Consider the following 22,838-nt stretch of genomic DNA (forward strand, 5'->3'; position numbering starts at 1 on the left):
AGGTGAGAGATGAATTTCATTATGTAGTGTGACAGAGAGAAATGGAGAAGAACTACTCATCTGCTCCAACCCTCTTGCTAGAGGATGCTACTGGACAACGACGAGTGTGACTACTATTGAGATCTGTTCATTGGAGTTCTGAAGTGATTGAAAAAGTTCTGCAGTCACTCTTTGAATAGGGTTTCTGTATTATTTAACCCTTAGCCTACCTATGATACTAATGTAGGATGTGTTTGCAACGTTTTGTGGGTGGGATTTACATAAAATAAAATTCTTGATAGTAAATAACAAACGGCATAAAAGTATTTCAGCTTTTTAGGCAAAATTTTTAGTGTTAATGAAAAATTGAAAATGAAAATAGTAATGGTATAAGCAAAGCTTGTATGGCGAACTGTTGAATAAAGAGTTGAAAATGTATAGAAATTGAAAATCTAGAGATTAACAGAGAGAGAGAGAAATTAGCCCAAACATAAACTAGCATTATATAAGATAGTGTTTAAACTGATTTTAACTCTTGGATCTGAGACAGTTGATGAAGGACATTAAAACCAGATATGAGAGTTCTATGAAAAATTAGAGGAGTGAATAGATCTCCTCATTTACAGTGTGGCGTTATTAGCAGGCAAGACTATGAGAGCAGAGTTAATGTAAGGTGTGGTATTTGTAACTTGAACAACATGGAAATGGATAGGTCAGAGAAATGGATGTTTGAATCGTTTTCTTGTCATCCTTGGAATACATGGAATACATCTGGTTTTGATCCTAATTATAGAAGCGTTGTGGACTATTGAGTAATAGTAAACGGAGTGCGAATTTATATTAGTTGTAATATTTAATCTAAAATTACACATTGATTACAAACGTTCGGAAGCTGTCATAAAGAATTATGAATGAGATGACAATATAAATAATAGACACGACAGATGAATAGTTAGTACATATAGTAAAAAATGTAATCAGAAAATTTTGTCGCTATACGACAAAAATAAAATCAGTTCAAAAACAAAACAGGTCTTGAATCCGGTTTTATTATTATTTATTTTATTATTTTTTTTCGGTAAACGATTATTATTGTCAATGTTGTATGCGGATGACATCGTGCTGTGTGCAGAATCAAGAAAAGAAGTGGCAGGTAAACTGGAAAGATGGAGGTGAGTATTGGAAAAGAGAGGTATGAGGCTGAGCAGAAGTAGGACAAAGTACGTGTGTTGCAAAGTGGATGGTAGCCAAGATACAGATCTGGAACTGGAAGGAAATGGCATCAAGAAGGATAGTGAGGTTAGGTGCTTAGGTTCAACAGCGCAAGAGGATGGAGAGGCTGGGAAGGAAGTGGGGTGGGATACAAGCTGGATGGAGGAACTGGAGAGATGGCAGGAGTGCTATGTGATAATAGGATGCTGGTTAATGTAAAGGGAAAAATCTACAAATTGTGGTGAGACCAGCTATGATGTATGCTATGGAAACTGTGTTCCTGAGGAAAAATAACATCAGCAGGATGGAGGTAGCAGAGATGAGAATGCTTAGGTGGATGTGTGTTGTGACCAGAAAGGATCATCTGAGAAATGACTATATAAGGGGAACGGTGAAAGTTACGAACTTGGGAGCAAAGATACAGGAGGCAAGGTTGGAATGGTTTGGCCTGACGAGGAAGGAGGACAAGTATGTGGGAAGAAAGGTGCAGATGGATATGCAGGAGATGAGGAAGCAGGGGTGGCCAAAGAAGAGATGTGGGGAGCTGCTGGAGGAGGACTTGAGGATGAAGAACTTGGATGTGGATACAGCCCAAGAGGATGATGTGGAGGAGACTCATTAGAAACATCTTCTTCTGCAGCAACCCTACTTAAGTGGGATAAGCTGCATAAGAAGATTGGAATTGAGTTTTTTGTAGTAGCTTATTCTAATAGAATTTGCACTAATTTACCAAGTCTGCAGCACATTCGGAAGTAGGTTGTCTTTTGTGGTTAAAAATAAAATTTACAGCCATAACACTTGATTCATCATAGTTGTTCCATTGACATTTTCTCAACAACCAACCAACCAACCAATCAATCCCCACGTAAGAAACTGTGCAGATCAGATTTTGGTCATTTTTAGATGTTCAGACGCGAGTTACTTTTAACATCTAAGCAAATTAGAAATGAACTTTAAAAGTTAGCTTACGGACGAATACCTTAAAAGTTTTTTTGTCGGAAGAACGACCGTTTATTTGTAAAGATTTAATAATAATCTCCAGGAACCCTGAAACACTTTTCAGCTGAAGGCGAGCTAGCCAGTTTCATACAGTGTGGTCGAATTTTTCCTCATCCGGAAATTCTTGTCCACCAAACTACACAAACCGGCCAAAAAGCGCTTGTAGCACATTTTAAACTTCCCGATTACATTTAGTTGCTTTGCGTGTTCTTAAACAACTGTGAATTTTTGCAATATATTTTCCAGTCCGATTTGGAATACTTTTTCGAAAAATAAGTCCAGGTGTTCAGGATCTGCACGGGGGGAAAAAAAAATTAAGTTTTTTATGCAAAATATTAGGATATTCTTTAAACTACGAGGTGCTTCCACTGCTCTCGAGAGGAGGACGCGAAAAGCTGTTTTCAGTTGGCATATTTCATCTACGATTCAAGGGATCTTTATCGAGGCTTTTCCACTGAAGCGCATATTATCCGGAAATGTAGATATAGAGTTTCCATCTCGCAAAGCAAACCGCACGAAGAAGACATTCATAGCCTTTAATTGCTTCTGCTGTAAATTTTAACCTGATCAAAAAGAAAGTGTTATTGTTTTTGTAATTAACTCGGTTAATTCATAGGTCCAGTTGGTGGACTTATGATTGAAAAAAAAAATATACTAATGTGTCAAATTCTATATACTTGCGTTTTCTAATTAGAATTTTATGCTTAAATTTTATTGTTACCGTAGTTATCTTTTACAGGGTAATTTAAGAAGTAGATTCGTATTTGGAGAATGATGCTAAAAGGGAGCATGCCGAATATAATATATATATTTAAATTTGATTAAAAATTTTTTTTTCGATATTTCTCCGATGTGAGACAAATTTTGCATTGCCTTACATCGGATCAAAAACACTGTTTTTGAGAAAATAACATTATGTACAATGTTAATATAAATTTGTACATAATGTTATTTTCTCAAAAACAGTCATCGTTCAGTTAATCAGATTTTGTCCATTTTTCAAATTATTTCAGTTTATAGAAAAATACAGAAATTTACAAATTTGAAATGTATTCTTCATTTTTGTCAATAATGTTACTTATTTTGGGCCCAAAAGGTGTTTCGGTCCTTTCGTACAGTTAAAATTGTATGTGTGAGACAATGACTTCAAACAACATAAGTTTTCTAGATACGGCACCCAGATATGACCGTAGCACTGAACGAAATTTAACTTTCTGACTTTTGATTGCCTGTTGTATTGAACACACCGTTTTGCTCTCTAGATTTCTGCCTGGTCTCTGATGAGAACCAGCATTTCGAAACAACTGTCAGGTAAGTGAAATCAATTTAAGCAGTAATTAAAAGGCGAACATACGGATTCCCGGACAGAACTCGTATGCAGTTGTTAAGCTAAGCAACTTCAATGCCGAAGGTTATATTTTCGTAAGCTCTGGTAAATTTTGATACTTAAATTTCTTTCTATAGTTGGCTATAAAATATGGATGGATCCATACCATCCTTTAGTAAATTTTTTTAATAGCCGAGCTAACAACTCAAATGTGTGTACATATTTAGCAACATTTAGAACTCGGGGTTTGGCTAGACATGTGCGGTTCACTATCATCTTAAGCAACTAATGGTATCCATTCTCTCTCGGCGAGTTAATTTTTAATTTACTCACCTAATTTTCAGATGCGTCCATGTACGATGATTTTGTTGTAAACCTCTGAAGGTCTTTTTTTTTTCCCAGCATTGATATGGTCTTCTGTTTATCGGAAACAGGCATGCACTGTGGTAATTATCATCCCGTTCATTTGAACTTGCTGTGCTCCGTTTTCCTGATGGCATTCTGAGTGCGATGCTCGAAATTGAAAGAAATTCAATTTCGAGCATTTATCATATGCTGGTACTTCTACATCATCATCAAAGTTTGCTTTTTTTTTTTTTTTTTTCTAATTGTGTGGTGATGTATAGGTGTGATGTTTTTAGGAAAATTAGTATATTTAATATTTCCCTTTCGTTACAATAATTATGTAATGTTTTTAGCCAAGTGAATTGCGTTTCTTCTCTTAGGTTAGAGAACCTAAAAGGCATGTGGATGTTTGAATAGTATTAAACAGGTCATTTTCATTGCCTGGTATGAAACCACTGTCCTATTTATTGAGGACCTGAAGTTGCTTGAAAAGTGCCACTTTCGATATCTCGAACAGGATTATCTAATCCTTAGCCCGCTACTCATGGTAATGTGCTATAGGTTTCAACCCCCCCCTTTTTTTTGTGAGTGAGGAGATTCTCATGAAAGAAATTATGTATGTATAGACGTTGATATTTGTACTCATAATTATGTACATTCAACATGCACTGCTTATTTCCTATGTAATGTAAAGAGTAGGAGTATTTAATTACTTTTTATTTGATTTTTACAGACCAATGTATAGTATTTAATATCCGTACAGTGTATTACACTGTACGGATATTAAATAGGTGTAATAGCCTATTTAATATTTTTACTTTAATGTTTCGGAATAGTGCTGAATTGATCCTGTTTTATGATATTTTGTAAGAATGATTCTGATTTGAAAACCGATAATGTCCTTTTGTTAGTATTAAGTGTGCACTTATAAAGATTATTAGATTTTGTTTAGATCTCGGTTGGGAATAAAATCGTATCAGAAGTAGAACCCTGAAATTCAAATCATGACTGGCCCAATTGTGCACATGTTAATAAGATTCTCCTTGAAATTTTATGTCATCTTGAAATTCAAACAAGTTGTCCTTCATACTCGTATGTGAACATGTTGATACACAGCGACACTTTGAAATACGAGATGCAGATTATTGGCGGAATGCAACAGTAATTTTATATATAAAAGGTGGACACACGGTTACCTTATAGAAAATGCCAAAGAATACCTACAGATTGATGAGAAAACTTCTGACTCATAGACCATAGTACTACTTTTATATTAAATAGGTGAGCAGGATGACATTTCCGAATACGAGATTATAATCCAGTAGCTGCATTCTTTGAATCATTTCCAATATCAAATAATTCACGTACAACTCGTTTACCAGACACGCGTGTAATTACTTTTTGTAATGAAAGATATTTGTGGGTAGAAAATTTCTTTAGCTCTGAAATAATTACCAATCCCGCAAATTATTTGGTGTTTTGCCGAAGGCAGATAGGAAAAAGTAGAACAGTCGTTGAATTTCTTGACGAGGCTATTATGCAAATGCACTGAGTGTTACAACGGCTGCGACTGACTGAGTATCCAAGGATGCTGGCAATAGGAATGCCGCCTTCGTCATGCTAGTGTTATTTTTTTTTAATAATTACTTTTCGCTATATATTACTAAACCACTATTTTTAGTATCTCTTGTACTGCTTAAGATAAATGTGATTAGTTTCTGCAGAATTCCCGTGGTAGAGTACAGAAGTAAATATCCGAATATCGTTCCGCTATTTTTATCAATGGTAATTTAAAAGAAACAAATTTTATTAAGCTTATGGTCATATGCAGCATATTTCTTTGTGTTGGATGTTAAGCTTAAATTATTTCTATTAATATCTGAAGAGATTCTTGGGATATTAAGTATTCTGAACTCATCTCTTTCTCTCGCTGCTTTCTTGAGATTGAAACCTCCCGATTTTGGAACTGTAAGTGTGGTTATTTAAAAAAATATTACTTTTAAATTAAAGGTAGTTCAAACGAAATATTGAAACTTTTACTGGATGTGGGGAAAAAAAAAATAGTCTATATTACGTCTGTTTAATTGTACTACCCCTCTCATTTCTTACAGCAGTTTTACCGAGAAAACGTAAACGAAGTACATCTCTTCGTTCCGTTTTTCTAGCTTTTTAATCGACTTTTCGACCGTTCGGTTCATTTTCACTGTTTAAGCCAGTATTTCCTAACGTTTTTTGGATCATGCCCCACCTCAATGCTGATAGTTGAGTATATCAGTATATGAGGTGACGAATGCAACATATTTTCTAATTGCCCCCCAAAATATTCAAATTGCGCCCCACGTTGAGAAACACTGGTCTAAGCATTATTTGTATAAAGAATTGATTACAAAAATATTCACGAACAGTAATCACTTTAGGAATGACACGTGAACAAAATTTCCTTGCTTTCTCCTTGGTTGGGAACTCTTCGTTCAGAGGGGAACATTCCTTATGCACATTTCAACTGAAGATGTGTTAAGTGGTCCTAGGCAGTGGTTGAAGTATTATTTTTATCCGAGAAATTCTTGATTTTTTTCTTCCCTTAACAACAAACCTACTATAGTTCGCCCACCGATTAGAGGTCCCTCGACACTTCTGCGCATCTCAGAAAAAGAGAACCCATTCCGATAATAAGGTAATCAGTCCGTATTGTGGGATGAGTTGTTTATTATTACCGGTCGGAAAATTAACTTCTCTTTTATGATTATTGTAGTTAACTATGTTGCTTGTCTAACAGTTGGAAAATTTTACCTGTAAAGCACGCGATTTCGCGTGTTGGCGACCAATTCGGACGTCCTTCATTTCTTTCTCCCCTTCAGCATGAATCGACTATTCTTGGAAAGACGCGAAGCAGGGACCTACAAACGGTGGGGGAACTATAGTATAGTTCCAAGAATAGTCGATTCATGCTGAAGGGGGAGAAAGAAATGAAGGACGTCCGAATTGGTCCCCAACACGCGAAATCACGTGCTTTACAGGTAAAATTTTCCAACTGTTATACAAGCAACATAGTTAACTACAATAATCATAAAAGTGAAGTTAATTTTCCGACCGGTAATGATAAACAACTCATCTCACAATACGGACTGATTACCCTATTATCGGAATGGATTCTCCTTTTTCTGAGATGCGCAGAAGTGTCGAAGGATCTCTAATCGGTGGGCGAACTATAAACACATGCAACTGATATTCCTTTTGCCTCATAGCCTGAGTTGTTCCAAGCATTAATTTATTCTCCTAATTATGAACACAACACCTGAAACTTCTGAATTGTGAACTGTCCGTTGTACACCATAACGCAGAACGTTAAGTGTATTCGAAATACATTTTTAAAAGTAATTAATTTGCATCACCCAGTACTGTTTTGTAGTTCCCTTTACAAAGAAGCACGTTACAGAACTTGTGATATATTTGTGTGGCTATTGAGGCCGTTTGCTTATCAGATTTTTGGAGACAATGTGCAAGGTACCGACGTGGTGTATATTTTCAAGAAAGCATGTGATGTAATTGTTTTTCATTGTTCAAGATAATACAAAATTATCGAATTTTCAATCTTTTAAATTACACCCTCCTCCGCTATTGGTTGAGAACTCAATAGTTTTACTCGACTCACAAATAAGTAATCCGAGTTTGCAAATAGTGGTGACTCATCATGTGAGACTAATTGACATTAGTCGGTTTGCTCAGTCATAGTTCATTTGATAGTCATAGTCCACTTCTCAATGTAAAATGAGAGAAGAAACAATTGGCAAAAAACAATATAGCCAACCACTATTTATGAAAGGAACTAACTTCATCTGAGACTGGATAACTGCATGAATTTAGAACCATTTGGAACCACTGACAAGGTGGTTCCAAATGGTTCTAAATTCACTTGCGCACTATATGCTAGTCTCTTGGCCTGCTTTATTACGATGCTAATTTCGAACGGTTTCAAACTAAGGACAGCGAAACCTGAATCTTTATGATTTTAACTTGACTGTGTGTAGTTCATTAATCCGAACTCATTGAATTCTTTTCGATTTGGTTATCACTTTTTAATTATGTGCGTAGTGATCTTTAAGCAGTTTTAATCACGATCATTTTCTCAAAGAATTTTCCTTCCCTCCTTATCGGTTTATTTAAGTTTATTAGGCATGGCGAGAAAAAAGAAAAAAAAAACGTATACACGAATCTTAACATCGTAGAACCTCTCAGTCGGTATTGACTATCCCCTTTGTTTGGGAATCGTCTCTGGGTTCGAATCACGTTTAGGACGCAAAGAATCTTTGTTAGGGCTTTTCATCTGAAGGCGAGTCTTTCAGATGAAAAGACTCGCCTTCGATATATTGTTGTTATTCTTCGGTATATTTGTTACTCGCCTTCTGAAAAGAAGGCGAATAACAATAATATACAGAAGTAAATTTAAAAAAAAAAAAAAACTTTTCACAATAAAGGATATTGTCTCCGTAAATAAAACAACTGTTCTGAATAAAATGGTTGTAGAGGAATCCCTCGCTTTACGCGGTTAATGTATCCCGTGAAAATGTGTTAGTATTTTTCGTTTATTATTATTATAATCAATTTGTTACTCATCCATCGGATTTCAAAATCTTTTACTAAATTTTTAAAATGCATTTGTTTTTATTTAGGTCACCGTTATCCTTACCCAAATAGTACTTTGTCATAAAACTAAAATCTTATTTTACTAATATCTTATTTTAGTTTTGTGTAAAGCAATATCCCTTGATCTTCATTATGAAGTACCTTCCCATTTTGGTGCCATCTTCAAATTTAGATATTCAACTTTTAATTCCATGATTAATATAATTGAAAGTTAAAAATAGCAATGGAACTAACATTGAGCTTTGGAATCTCACTATTTAGAAGAGCCGCAATTAGAACATGCTTAATCAGTATCATACTTTCCCTTAACTGTTCTTCTGCTACTTCAAGTGCCTTAGCTTTAATGCCATGTTTAATAACGAATTTATAAATAAAAAGATAATGGGGGCTAAATTCTGACATTTCTTTTGAAATTCCGAATATTTACATACATTGCTTATGGCGCAGTGCAAAACGCACTTGCAGATATAAGTTCATTTTGTTTTCCATTACCCATTCATAATCTCTTATTGCATGGGAGATTATGAATAATTGTATGGCTATTATTTTATTATTTGTTTATTATTTTATTGTTATTATTTTATTAAGGCTGTTGTCATTTCAAAGCAGCCTATTGCTAATCATTTAAATTTTTGGTTGCGGTAATGGTTTAGTTTACTTACCGTAGCCACAAATTAGTTAATCAGAAGCTGTTCAGGATTTCAAAGTTAAATTGTTACCAAGACACCTTGCCCATGTCAATTTGAAAACCGCACTTTTTTTTTTTTTTTTTGTATAAACTATCATGGAAATCTTATGGTGTAACATTTTTATCGTGACAGAATTTTGCTGTCTTAGGCCATTAGATTTGATGTCAGAATTTTACTTCCAATCCATGAAAAAAGAAAAAAATGTGGATGCAGCTCCTACAATCGGGAAACGAAAACATTGCATTTTGATCTTACTGCAGCACAGTGAATGGTAAACAAATTATTGCATTGCAAACATTTTTGAAGAGCAGCTGTGGAGTGAACTGGAACTGAAAGATAGTATATATGTTACCGCTAAAGTGCAGAAATCAGTTATTCTGCAGATTATCTAGGTATTGTGCAGATTAACTACGGTGATCCGTTAATGTGCGGAAAATTTCATTTCTCAAATTACCTAGGTAATCTGCACATTACCTACTAGGCACTCGTTAAAGTGAAAATAAGATCTTTGCTGGAACAACAGCAACGTTTCTGTATGTTTAAATTAAGATAATGTTATTTATTTTTTGATATCTAAAGAATCAAGTTAATACAATCAAACAATCAACAAATTAGTTGATAGAATCAATCATCAATCAATTAATATAATACAAGGAATCAAACGGTTTAAAATATTATTACAATTAAGAAAAAAAACATATGATAAAATTATGTTTACTTATTAAAAAACCAAACTAAAAGTGGAGGGAGAGGGGGGAAGGAATAGGGAAAGGAAATGAGAGAAACAAACTTTTGAACTTTAACGATACGGAAGCCGTTAATGTGCACATTACCTAGGTAAAATGCGGAAAACTCTTGATTCCGCACGTTAACGGAGCAAATCAGTTAATCTGCAGATTAGCTAGGTAATGTGCACATTAACGGTTTTCGCACTTTAGCGGTAACATATACACCTGCTAAACGTCTAGTTATTTTTAGAATCCGAAGATGGCATTGTGGAAATTGTCTTGAATGTCAGCTGTGTTGCGTGAAGTCTAGTTGCGTGGAAAGCTCCATTAAGAAATATGAACATTGTGGGATATTTTGAGATATTTATCGGATGTACTCTTCGTCAGACATATCAAGTTTGATGGTTTTTAGCAGCTGCGTGTAGAAAGTCGACTGTTTTTAGCAGCTGCTGACTTTTATTGTTGGAAGTCTTTAAGGCGAGTCTTACTTTCTAATATTTGGTCGATTAGCGCAGGCATTTCTCTGTAAAAGATTAATGCTGTGGTACGAGAGGAACCTTTTTATAAAGTGCTTTCCAACTGAGAAGGTGAGATAACTAGCCGATGCAAAGATGGTAGGATTTTTTTTTTTATGCTGCATAATGTATAAATTGGCTGGAGAATATACCCAATTTATGAAACAATATTCTGGCTCTCTTAGCTTAGATTCCTTTGACTTAATTTCTTTTGCGAGGTCAGGATTTTCCTTTATCTGCCAATAAACTTATTGTTGCTTAGTTAATTTTTATAAACTGCTGTTAGTTACTTAGTTGTTTACTGAATTTGTCACATCCTTCAGTGCGTGTGAGAGAGAGCGTTCGTTTGCCCCAAAGCAAATTTGTCATTCAGCACTCCTTTCATCTAGATCGTAATTTCTGCCGAGGTAGTTTCGCGTGCTGTCTTTAATTTACATAAATTAAGGTCCGGAATTTTCATTTCCCATATTATAGCTTGCTTCGAATTGTAGATGGTTTCTTTTAATCAGCCTTAAATGCAAGTATTTAAGCTTCGTTCTTCCAGATAATAATTCAAAACATGTTGGATTTCCTTGTTATTCTTTACACAGTCCTGTCAGGTTTATAAATTATATATTTACCTGAATAACTCCATCTCATGGGAGTGAAGTGCTACTCACGAACAACAGTTCGAACTTTCTTCGGAGCAGACAGGAAATAGTGACGGATTCTCACTGGAAGAGGATGAAAGTGCGTTGACCATCGGATACTCGTTAGCAGCTGGTGTAGATTAGCTTAATCTCACTTTTTTTTACGAAACATTAAGAACAGTACTTTTTTTTTCTTTTTTCGTCTTAAGTTCTATCGGTCTCGGACCGCCATTAGTAGTGGTACAGACTGATTTTTATATGAAAAAGACCGTCTTTTAGTGTATCAGTCCAGTGAGTTGCGATATTTCTTGGAATATTATTTATTACTAGAATGTCGTTATTTACGTTCATTTATTAGTTCCAGACCATGTTTTCAATCTTACCCCATCTTTATTTCTTTAGTCCAAGATTATTAGGTTTATTGTGCTACCACCCATTTTGAATCAGCATTCAAAATACTATTGATCTTCTATTTTAGTTATACAAGCATCCACGTTTAAAATTACGGTTATTATGATCTTATTCTTTCTTAATCTTTCATGACCTCTTTAAAAAGTTGTCCCATTTTCAGCTTATGTACTCTATGCATATAATTTCATTTTGCTTAATTTTGTCATTACAGCCACTCCGATTGAATCTAAAAGTGAAACAATGAATGCTAATAGAAATTCTACATACTCTTCATTAAATTCCATCTAGTTAGTGCGGAATTATCAGTCATTTAAATCATTCTGCCAATAAAAACGATCCAATTGACGAAAATTAAATAAAGGTGGCATCTTGTTTACTTTAATCACACACTTTTTGCCCGCTGCTACTAGTCCGAATGAAGCAGAAATTGTGATGGCTTGACAAATTTCTGTAAAGACTACGAATACCAAATTGAGTCAAAATTTGACCGCCTTTAATTCGGGAAACTTGTGGGTGAACAAAACTAGTGCTTATGCATTTTGTGAAACACACCTAACAACACTAAAAATGTTAAATTGCATTAGAAATTGAACCCTGATATACTGAATTATTCAAGGAAGTTATGTTCAGGTCCAATTTATTTCTTTTATCACGTTGAGAAGGGGAAGTTTATTTAAAATTTCTAGGAGAAAACATCCAGGAGATGTCTCCCCACCTCTTCTCGAAGAGTATCTAAACCCATACTTACAGCTTGATTCTTAGTGTAAAAGAAATTTTATACTATACTTGACATTATTCTGCCTAAAATGCTGTGAAATAGATTCAGCTGAGATATCGAATTCCCATTACTGAAAGCAAGAGGAAAAAAAAAAAAAAAAACTTGGGCGTTTAAGAAGGCACAGCTGAGTCTGAATTCGATTTATTATTATTTTTTTTTTTTTCTCATAGATAACTTGGCGCAACCCAAGTTATACCTGTATCTGTCGCGCTAGGATTTACAGTTCATAAAACTAATGACACATGTGGTGGACTAAATTGGTTTCTGATCGGTTTAAGTAATGAATTTCTTTCCTTTTTTTTTTTTTATAACTTATATCAGATAACTTTTATAACATATATCAGATGAATGTGTAAATCTGTACTGGATAAACCCAGTACAGATTTACACATTTTATATATTTTAAAAAATATGTAAAAGCTATTTTCGTATCTGTTAAGAACACAGGCTTGCGTTGACTATTTCCCCCCCCCCTCTCCCCCATGTCCACATCTCATTTTCCTTTTCCTCCCTTTTACGATAGACTTTCCTCCGTCAAGAGTGTGCTTTTCATGTCGCTTTGAGTTCAACGCCTTCGTAGTGTTGGTAATTTCCTGTCTGTGAAAGCTTGGCAGCACTCTCGCCTGTCGAAAACACACAGATGTCATCATACGTAACTTGACCGGAAAATCAACCAAACTTCCATTAGCAAACAAACCAGCCACCCTCTCTTCCAGCACGAGAAACATGTTCGGAACTATATCCCATCCTACATTCAGTGAGATTTTGTACAGAAGGGGAGGAATGTAATCGACAGCTTATCTGCTTTGACGCCACGGTTCTTCGCTGACCTTTTATTTGACGATATCCCTTTCATAGCGAATAATTCAAAACGCTGGTGTGTCACGTAAATATAAAATGATTATTGTTTTGTTTTTCATAACTTAGCTGTTCACTTCATTCAGTAGGATAGGATGATACACTGAAAAGAAATTGATCTGATAAATCAAGTTAAGTGTATTTTACACAATTAATACAGCATGGGCTCTACAGAGTGGATGGAGAGAAAGATCTAGGGTGTTATTTTCTATTAATCTTATGGACTTGAAAACTGAATTTTTGAGGTTGTTTTAAAATACAATAATAGCAATGTGCAAAGTGACTAATTTATTAGAAAAGGTTATTCTCTACTTAGTTCAATTATTGTTTTGTTATCAAAATATTCTCCAGATAGGCGACGGTTAGTATGGTTGTTGTGAGACAGTATTAATCTTTACTTTTCTTACTATGCAGCTTCTCACTTAACCTTTTATCGCGGTTTCATTCCTATTTTGGGTAGCGACAGCTGACAATGCTAATCTCTTCGTATCTTGGGTCTCAGTCACTCTAGGCATTCGTAATCCTCGCCAGATGCTGATGTTGTAAAGTGTATTGAGAAACATAAGAATTGCCTTTTTGCTTGGCCCTTCTTCTCTTCCTGCGGATTGGTAGTGAATCAAAATTTCTCTTGATGAAAATAAAACTTTTGAATCATTTCAAATTTACTCTTGGACTTTAATTATATATAAAACATTTGTAAATAAACTGACGTTCTGCAAATAGGATTAAACAATGCCTTTGGAATAAAGTAGCATTTAATGTATTAACTGTAAAAATAATATCGAGAAGTGTGAAGATTTAACATACGAAGACAATATGCAGAAAAGATCGAGTAGGAAATACAATATTCAGTTCTGTCTATAATCGAGAGAAACAGAAAATGAATGGACTGAGATAAAAAAAAAAAAGAAAAATGCGCATTGTGCAGAAGAAAGACCCTTCAATTCACAGACAACAAAGAAAACAAAACTGACGTTGGTTCAGGACAATGTCAGAGAATAGAATACTGAGAACTATAGAAGCTGCAGAAATGTAAGTAGTAAAATACTGAATCGAGAGAAAACTCAAATGTTTCTTCGGGTGTAGGGAGGGGGATTCTTAAAATAGGATATAAGACACACTCGAATACTGACTAACAACCAAGTAGATTTAATTATTCAAGAAAAAATTGTTGAAGAATTTAAACGATATTTTGAGAGACTATTAAACAAATCATCATCACTACTGGATAGAAACCTTATATTTGAAGTACAAGGTTTAGCAGAACATGCTGAACGCACAATTGAGAAGAACCTTCTCTGAAGTCGAGAGTTCAACTAAAACACGAAAAAAACAAGGCGACCAGTGAAAGTAAAATTGCAGCAGAACATCTTTACCCACTGAAATTTATGTACGGTACTTCTTAAACTAATATGGTAAAAGGAAGAAAACCCAATGGATTTGAATACAACCATCTTTTTAATTTATATTTAGGAGACCTTCATGATTATAGTAACTGTAGAGGTACCTCCTCTTGGATGCAATACTATCTACACCGACTTGGAAAAGAATTATATATGCATGCTTCAGACATAATCGGAAACTGTCGGTGGGACTTTTGGAAAGGCAAGTCGAGAACATATATATTTCCACTTCCACAATTGTTTAGAAAACTTATGAATTTGATAAAGAATTGCATCTAGTATAAATAACTGTAATCGCCACATCCCCTGCAAAATATGTTATCTATAGAAATATCAAGTTCTGAAATAAAATGTTGACTTTGTCATGAATATGCTCTCTCACGGACTCTGTTCAACTTAGCATTAAACGTCAGAGACTTAAATGAATAAAGAATGGAAATAAATGGGAAAACATCCTATTGGCTTATGCTGATATGTTTACAAACTACTTCCAATTTAATTAAAACAAACAAACCTATTGATCTTCTCAAAAAAAAAAAAAAAAAAACTAAATGTGTACATTCCAAGGACTCATGACCGATCAAACGTGGTTGTTTATTTATATCTTTGAGCCAGTGAATAATTTTAAATATCTAGGAGTTAACAGCCGCATTGATATGTATTGTGTGTGAGAGAGAGAACTGAGAATTCCAGTTATGGATGTTTTGCAATTTTATAAGTCCTAAAATCCAGAATGCTATCAAGAAAATCCAGAGAAAATCTCAAAACTTATCTATGCACAATATTAACTCAGGGTTCTGAAATATAGTCAAAAATAAAGGAAAAATAATAGACAACTTATTTGAAAGAAAATTTGAAATTCTAACATTTGAAAGAAAAGTTTTTAGAAAGATTTTCGGACCACTTGACAATCAGAATACTTGACTCCATGAACGAAGAGATGTTTGAGACTCAACATTATTTCACTTATAAGAAAGAAGTAAGAGAATTTGCCTGCCTTGGTTGGCTTAGTGGTTAGCATATCCTCTCTCCAACCAACAAGCTGCAGATAGGAAGCTGTGCGTAGGATATTTGTTGTGGCCTTTAGGTGGGAAATGAGTTTATACCTGTATATGTTTCTGAGCAATTTTTATTTTTAAGAGATTTGTTATTACTTACTTTTAATACTTAGTTTGTGTGTTTCATTATCGAATTATTTGATAACTGCCCCTCATATGTATGGCACTTATTCATGAAGCAGCTATCAAATGATTCGATACTGAAACACAAACTAAGTATTAAATCAACAGTTATTCTTAGTAAATGTTGGTTGTAGAGCGGATATGCCAGTCACTCGGCCAACTTGGTAGGCAAATTAGCTTGTGATTCTATACCACATTACATGTGGTCATAAAAGAGGAAACTTTTGTTTTTAATTTTTATTAAGGGAAAATGGAATGTATATATATCAGTTACAATTCTATAAACCAACTCACTAACTTCTCCTTAGTGTGAGTTTGTTTGAAGATTGAATCGATGTTGATTTGTAGAGGAATGTGAAGGAATGATGGAAGTCATTTTAGTAGAACAAAGACCGTGGGCTTACCCATAGAAATGGCAGAAACAATATGATCAAGTGGTTGTAATGAGCCTGTGAGAGTATAGAAACACGAACGTTTACATTTTGGGTGCATTATCCCAAACGTTGAGAACATTATTCTGAATATTCCGCTCTTCTTTGGAGATTTGATAATATCCATATAAGGTAAAGGTAGATGATGTGAGATCTTTCTTGAGATAAAGATATTCTCTTTTTGTTATTGAAGTTGGATTTGTTCTCACTCCACTGAACAGTTACATGGAGATCGGTGTTTAAAGTATTATTATGGAAGATCTTGAAGCTTGGATATTTTTAAGATTACGAATTTTATCAAATGAAGAGGAAGAACGTGATGTTAGAAATTACTAACCAGGTATGTCAACGTACAATCTAATGAGAATTAAATACACAGCAACATTACATAAAAGCCACGTAACCTGTTTTTAGAATTCAATATTTCATCAGTATGTAACTTGATCAAAGGAAATCGAAAATTAGTTAATCTAAATACTCTCTCTCACTCATTCCTTCATTGGCCGAGTGGTTAGTCTTCGCTTTCCAAAGACAAGCTGTAGATTGGAGTCCAAATGTTGCATGGATGAATGCAAATAGTAGTAGCTGACGCCACTACCACCTTGCTAATTTGGAGATTTAAAGTGGGCATGACAAGTCCTATTTTTGATGTTATTTAAATCTCAGCTTACCAACAACCCTGATGTGCTATGTTTCTATTGTTTTATCTCTTATTATTTCTTTTTATTTGTTTGCTGGGATGTCATATATTATAACTAAGATGAAAAGCCAAACGGCTATTTTTTCTGGCGAAGTTAATTAAATTAAAAAAAAAATAGCCGTTTGGCTTTTCATCTTAGTTATAATACATGGGCACACCTTTCTGGCATTCGTATAGTGAAGGTATGTAAGTTCTTTTCACTTAAATTTTGATATCATCTAGGTCTACCTACTCACTGATGAGATCTCAAAAAAGGTTGAAACCGGTCTGGGTAATGACCTCTCCTCATAATGAAAAGCAGTATTACATCTCCTAGGAGCTGTTTTTTACATTATGAGAAAATATCAAGGATAGTGAGGGAGCTTGCTCCACCCTTGCTTCGAGTTATCTTGGTGTTGTACTGCCAGGTGGTCACTTACGCTTGGATTCGCCGATAGTTCTTCGGCATGAAACTCTTAGATCGTAATGCCACATAAGGCCTAGATCTGTACTTCCAGATATTCCTGTCCTGCACCACCAGTTTGGCTTCTCTCAAGCTCTCTCTTTCACCAGCAATTCTTCTTCTCTGCACAGTCAATTTAGGCTTTTTTTATTTGGGGCGGGGGGAGGATCCATGTCAAAGCCACTCTAGGAAAATCTCTGCATATTTTTTTTATTTCGTCGGTGATGCTTTTTTGCACAGTCAACTTATACTCTAACAGTCCTTATTTGCTATAAGTCTGGGCCAAAATATTTTTAATAGTTTACGCAGACATTTTGTTTGAAAACTTTGATTTCCTTTTTTTTTTTGTCAGCTTCCGTGTCTCTGATCCATATAATAATACTGGCTTAACATTGCTATCGAAGATCTTTATTTTGGTTTTGTTATGGCATTTTGATGATTTCCGTATGTTGTTTAATATTCTGATCTAAATGTGCTCCCAAGTACAGGGTGTTCGGGATAAATTTGACATATTTATAATTAATTATATTTTTCCGTAAGTTACATGTATTAACACACACTTCTCTTCATTTAAAAGTTTGGACCCTTCTTCATTCATATACAAGATGTCAGAAAGGATGGATAGCTGGAACCCACCTGAATCATGGAAGAGAATAACTTGTATCATGATGATTCGTGCCCGCCATCAAAATAAGGATATTACGACTGCTGCCCAATGCTCCCTGAATACAGTAAAAACAATCAGGCATGAACTAGAGACTTGCAATGGTGACTACGAGGATGTAGCAAGAAGAAAGATCCCTAGCAGACGATCTGATTGCGTTCGTACAGCAGAATTCCTCGCAAATCTGCAGGAACAGGTGTTGAAGAACCCTGGCATTGGAATTCGGGCTTTGTTCGTGGAGTTGCTAACTGTAATCAAGCCCTGGATAACAAGGGTAGCCAATGGTAGGCCGTATGTATGGCAGCAGGATTCGTCCCCTTGCCACACCTCTGGGAAAAGTCAAAAATGGTTGTCTGAAAATTTCTACGACTTCACCAGTCCAAATGTTTGGCCTCCAAACTCCCCAGACCTTAACCCCATGGATTATTTTGTATGGGGCGCCGTTGAAAAAGACACCAATCGCACTTCCAGTAATACAAAAGCCCAGTTAATGGATAAAATTAAAACAGTTTTTGCGGCCCTTCCCAGGGAGACTGTAGCATCAGCTTGTTCGAGGTTCCGAAGCAGAATTGAAGCTGTGATCGATGCTAATGGTGGTTATTTTGAGTAAATCTTGTTGATAGTATTGTAATTAACTCTGCCTGTAATGTTTTTTTGTCAATTCATTAAATTTAATAGATACAAAGAAGATTTTCTTTTTCCTTACGAAACTGTCAAATTTATCCCGAACACCCTGTATATAAAATTCTTAACTTCTCTACAGCATGCTGATTGATTTTAATCTCTTTGTTGCATTTGCTGTTAAACATTTTGTTTGTCATACATGAGTCTTTGGACTTTCCCTGGAGGTGTCACATAATAATAATATTTTAAGACCCAACCATTTTAGCTGTTTTATACAGGTCTTCCGATTTTGTTTGTATATCACTGTGTTTTTATAATATCAAAGTACGTCATCAGCATAATCTAGATCTTCTGTGAGATAGGATTCTATTTAATTTCTCTTCTTGCACTTGTAATTTTCTCATAATCCAATCAATCACTATATTAAAAAATAACCCAGATATTACACAACCCCACCTTACACCAGATCTTATCTGAAACAATTATTTACTGCGCAATAGCACAACTTCCATTATACGTGTTTTTTTTTTTTTTGATTATTCTCAGATGTTTGTCAGGAATTCCATAACTTTTAATTAACCATAATGTTTGTAAATAGTCAAATGTTTTAGAAAATCTCTAAAATTTATAATGGATATCTAAATTCTGTGCTTTGCTCAATGATGTTCTTTAAAATAAAAAAATAAATAAATGTATGCACATTACTCCCATCTGTTCTAAAACCAGCTTGTTCATTCATGCTTTAACATCTTCTTTACTTCATTTTTAATCCTATTTATCAATATTTTACAGAAAAGTTTCGCTGGTACGGACAATAGACTAACTCCCATCCAATTTTCACATCTAGTGACATTTCCTTTCTTAGGGATGATAATTAGCATTGCTTCTTTCCACTGTTTAGGGATCTTCTCAGTCTCTAATACATTGTTAATCAGTTGCAGTTTATCAGTAGTAGTTTTAGCTGTTAAGCGTTTTTATTGCTATATTATCATTTCCCGAAACCTTTTCATTTTCTCTATTACGTTCGTTATTTCATTTTTAGATATATGTTCTGATGTAATGTTTAAATCTATGGTTAGAGGAAGTTCTTCCATTATTGAACTTCTAAGTATGGCAGTTATAGTTTTCATCATTAAAAATCTCATCAAAATGTTCTTTCCATCTTCTAACAATCTTATCCTCTTCAGTTAAACCAAATCATCTTTATCTCTTATAGCATTTACTTCTTTTCTTCAGAGCATATTTTCCTTATCTCATAATCTTCCAATGTGCCATAATGTTGCAGCTTTTTGTGCTGCTCCTTCTGCTAAACTGGCCACATAATTCTATCTTTTCTTGTAGATCTTTTAACTAACTTCTCTTTCTATATATAAAAAATTGCTGAAATGAATTTTTTTTTAGCTCTCTGGGATTTAGCATTTTCAAACAACATTTTAACTTTATGCCTTTCTTCTTTGACTCCAGGTCCTGTCAGCATTATTATACTTTTATAACATTTACAATAAAATACAACACGGTCTCTGCATTAAAATTTAACGGCTCACAACAGTTTAATTTCTTGCCTAAAAATTTCCCCCCCGCGTTTATCACCTTCATTTTTTTCTCTTTTAAGCAAAATGTTTTTCTTTTATATATTTTATGTAATTTTTTTTATAGTAACCCATAATATTTTAAGTTTCCACAATGTCTCCCTTACACCATCAAACGCATTCTTAAAATTATGAAATTTACATATATTTGAAATTCCAATAACTGATTACGAGGGTATGCTGTAAAGTTGTGATAATCACCATGAAGGAATTGACATGTCTTCTTATATATCCTAAAAGAAAAAGAGCAAATTATTATAATTTGATGAAATATGGGGGTTCAAGGGTTTTAAAATATGTTCTTTCTTGTGATTATATCAGTTTTAATATAATTTTTGTTCTAGGTGTTTATCAGAACTTTTTTAGTTCCCATCACATGATTCTTAATGTGATAATTTGATCAGTACGAGATTTGTCTGCTCTTAAACTTTTTTGCTCTCAAGTTATATTTCATTATCTTTTATTTTGATATTTTAATTCCATCCAGCTTCATTGGAGTTACACCCACAAAGCAAAATTCATATTTAGCGCTGTGTGTGGGCGATTGATTATGAAGAAAGAACAAATCTGTTAAATGTGTATTTTGAAGAGCTGGAGGTTGTATTCATTGGGGAAAATGGTACTCAGTAGAGTTTGAACGAACAAAAATAGATGAAATTGAAAGAAGGGAATGATAAGCTAGTGCAGTGTGTATGAAGTTGATTAGCGGTTGCATAATTAAAGGGAAGTGTTTAAATAGTAGAGCAGTGCTCACGGAAATGCGTCTTAAAAAGTTTATGCGTACGTATGAGAGAGGATGTGAGAACAGTATACTATGTTCTGGTTGATTTGGTTTATAAATCTTTAAGTTGTGTAAGTGAGAAATAGTGTTATTAAAACGAAGGTTTGTTTCAGAGTTTGAGGAGGCTATGAATATGATCTATTTGCTGTTGGGATAAGCCAGATATGAGAGAGAATCCAAAAAAGAGAAAATTAATCTTGACGGAAGATCGAGATAATATCAGAAGGAAGGAGTAGGTGAATTAACACTGAATGGTGTTTGATAGCATTGAAATTCAGTGAAATATCTTCATAGTACTTGAGAAGAGTGTTTTAAGGCATTGGTTATGTTCTCGAATCTTGATGATTTGAGATCATCAAGGATGGATGATCGACAGAGAAATCAAGCGTGTTCCTTTGCGACTGCAAATAGCTTACATGAAACAAGTTGACAAAATGCTTGTAACAGCTCAAAATAGCACCTGTTAGTAAAATCTTTGCGCCATAGACGGACCAAATTACCTATTAATGCTTATGCATTTTGCGAAACCTACTTCACAACTAGTCGAAGTTGAATAAAATTTGGCGTACTCGTCGGATTTTTACGAAGATCTGGCTACATTGTTGGATTTCTTTTTAAATAGCTTAAATCTGTCTCTTCGCAAGACACAGTTCTCATGAAAACAACAAATAAGGACAATCGAAAGAATTAGCCAACTTCTTTTTAAATAATTAAAAAAAGTTGGTTTTTCCAGTAGAATTGCCAAAAACGACTCCAAATTCCGATTCTTGTGATAATGGTGCCTCCACGAGAAAGGGGAGGAGGACGAGAAGCAGTGTCTCATAATTTTCTGTGATCATTTCCTTACCTGTTTCTTTTATGCTTTTATATCTTCTCCCCCCCCCCCTCCGGCTTATTATTGTAATAGTTGAGAGAAAAATAAATTTTAAAAAAATATGCCATTATTATTAATATCGTTATTTTTCTTTAATATTTGAGTGCTGAATTAAAAAAAAAAATCTGGCCATCATTTCATATTTCTTCTTCAAATTGTGCTTTTATTGTTTCAATAAAATTTCTTTAATTCTTCGTCACTGTTTCTCTTAAGCTTATGTACATAATATTGAATTCTTTAATTTCCAGTTTTCTTATCTTTTATTAATGAGAGCATATCTGCTCCTGTGTATTAGTTCGAAATCAAAGTGAGGTCTTTTCCATGTCTTGGTAATAATACATACGATCAGGGTTTCTTGTTTTCTTATTTGGGGACCGCCATATAGCTTTATTTATATCTTTATGGAAAAACATTGTATCTTGTATAGCTTAGCTCCTTAAAGGAGTTAAAAAATCGACAAACATATTTCCATCCTTGTTTCCAGACCGTTTTTTACCGCCTCTTCCTACCCCAAACTTCTGCTTTGGTGTCTCCTAATATTATCAATATATCTTTATATACTTTCTAACTTCAAGAAGTCGAAGTTGAATAAAATTTTTATTGTCTGAAAAGTACGTAAAGATATATTGTATTTAAAGATGTGTGCGTTTTATTTTAGGTGCACTCTTTTTTGGAGCTTAAATATTCATTATAATTTCTTCTTTTTTCCCCCTTTAATTCTTTAGTTTTTGTCACAACTATATTTGAGGTGAATTAATCCAAAATCGATTTTCTTGTTCCTCTTGCAAGTAATCAAAACAACCTTCTTTTATGAGGATAGTCTCTTTTATTTACCGTGTCATCTTGTTTTACTGAGAAGGAAGTATATCAATTTTATAGTTATTCATTCCTTCGCTGTTAAATAAGCATTCCTTGCAAGATGCCTGCCTGTCCGCGCGGTTAGCCTAGTGGCTTTGCGCTTCGCAACCATATGTCTGCGGAAGGAGTGTCCTAGGTCGAATCCCGTGAGGAGCTCAAGTATCTTCTTCAGCCATA

The 22,838-nt window shown here is 34.4% G+C and overlaps 1 protein-coding gene across 1 annotated transcript in view; it reads left to right on the forward strand.

The window, feature by feature from the left end:
* The window catches only part of LOC150103497 (uncharacterized), a 159,380-nt gene extending 138,852 nt beyond the window's left edge, over positions 1–20,528 (forward strand). The window contains exon 7 of the mRNA XM_090398488.1: positions 20,493–20,528. Within this exon, the coding sequence (XP_090254614.1) occupies positions 20,493–20,528 (36 nt within the window). The remainder of the gene's footprint in view (positions 1–20,492) is intronic.
* The last annotated feature ends 2,310 nt before the right edge of the window (positions 20,529–22,838 follow it).

Source organism: Typopeltis vanoorti, chromosome 9 (genome assembly GCF_054136105.1).
Source record: "Typopeltis vanoorti isolate ZY-2024b chromosome 9, IOZ_Tvanoo_1.0, whole genome shotgun sequence".
Taxonomy (NCBI): domain Eukaryota; kingdom Metazoa; phylum Arthropoda; class Arachnida; order Uropygi; family Thelyphonidae; genus Typopeltis; species Typopeltis vanoorti.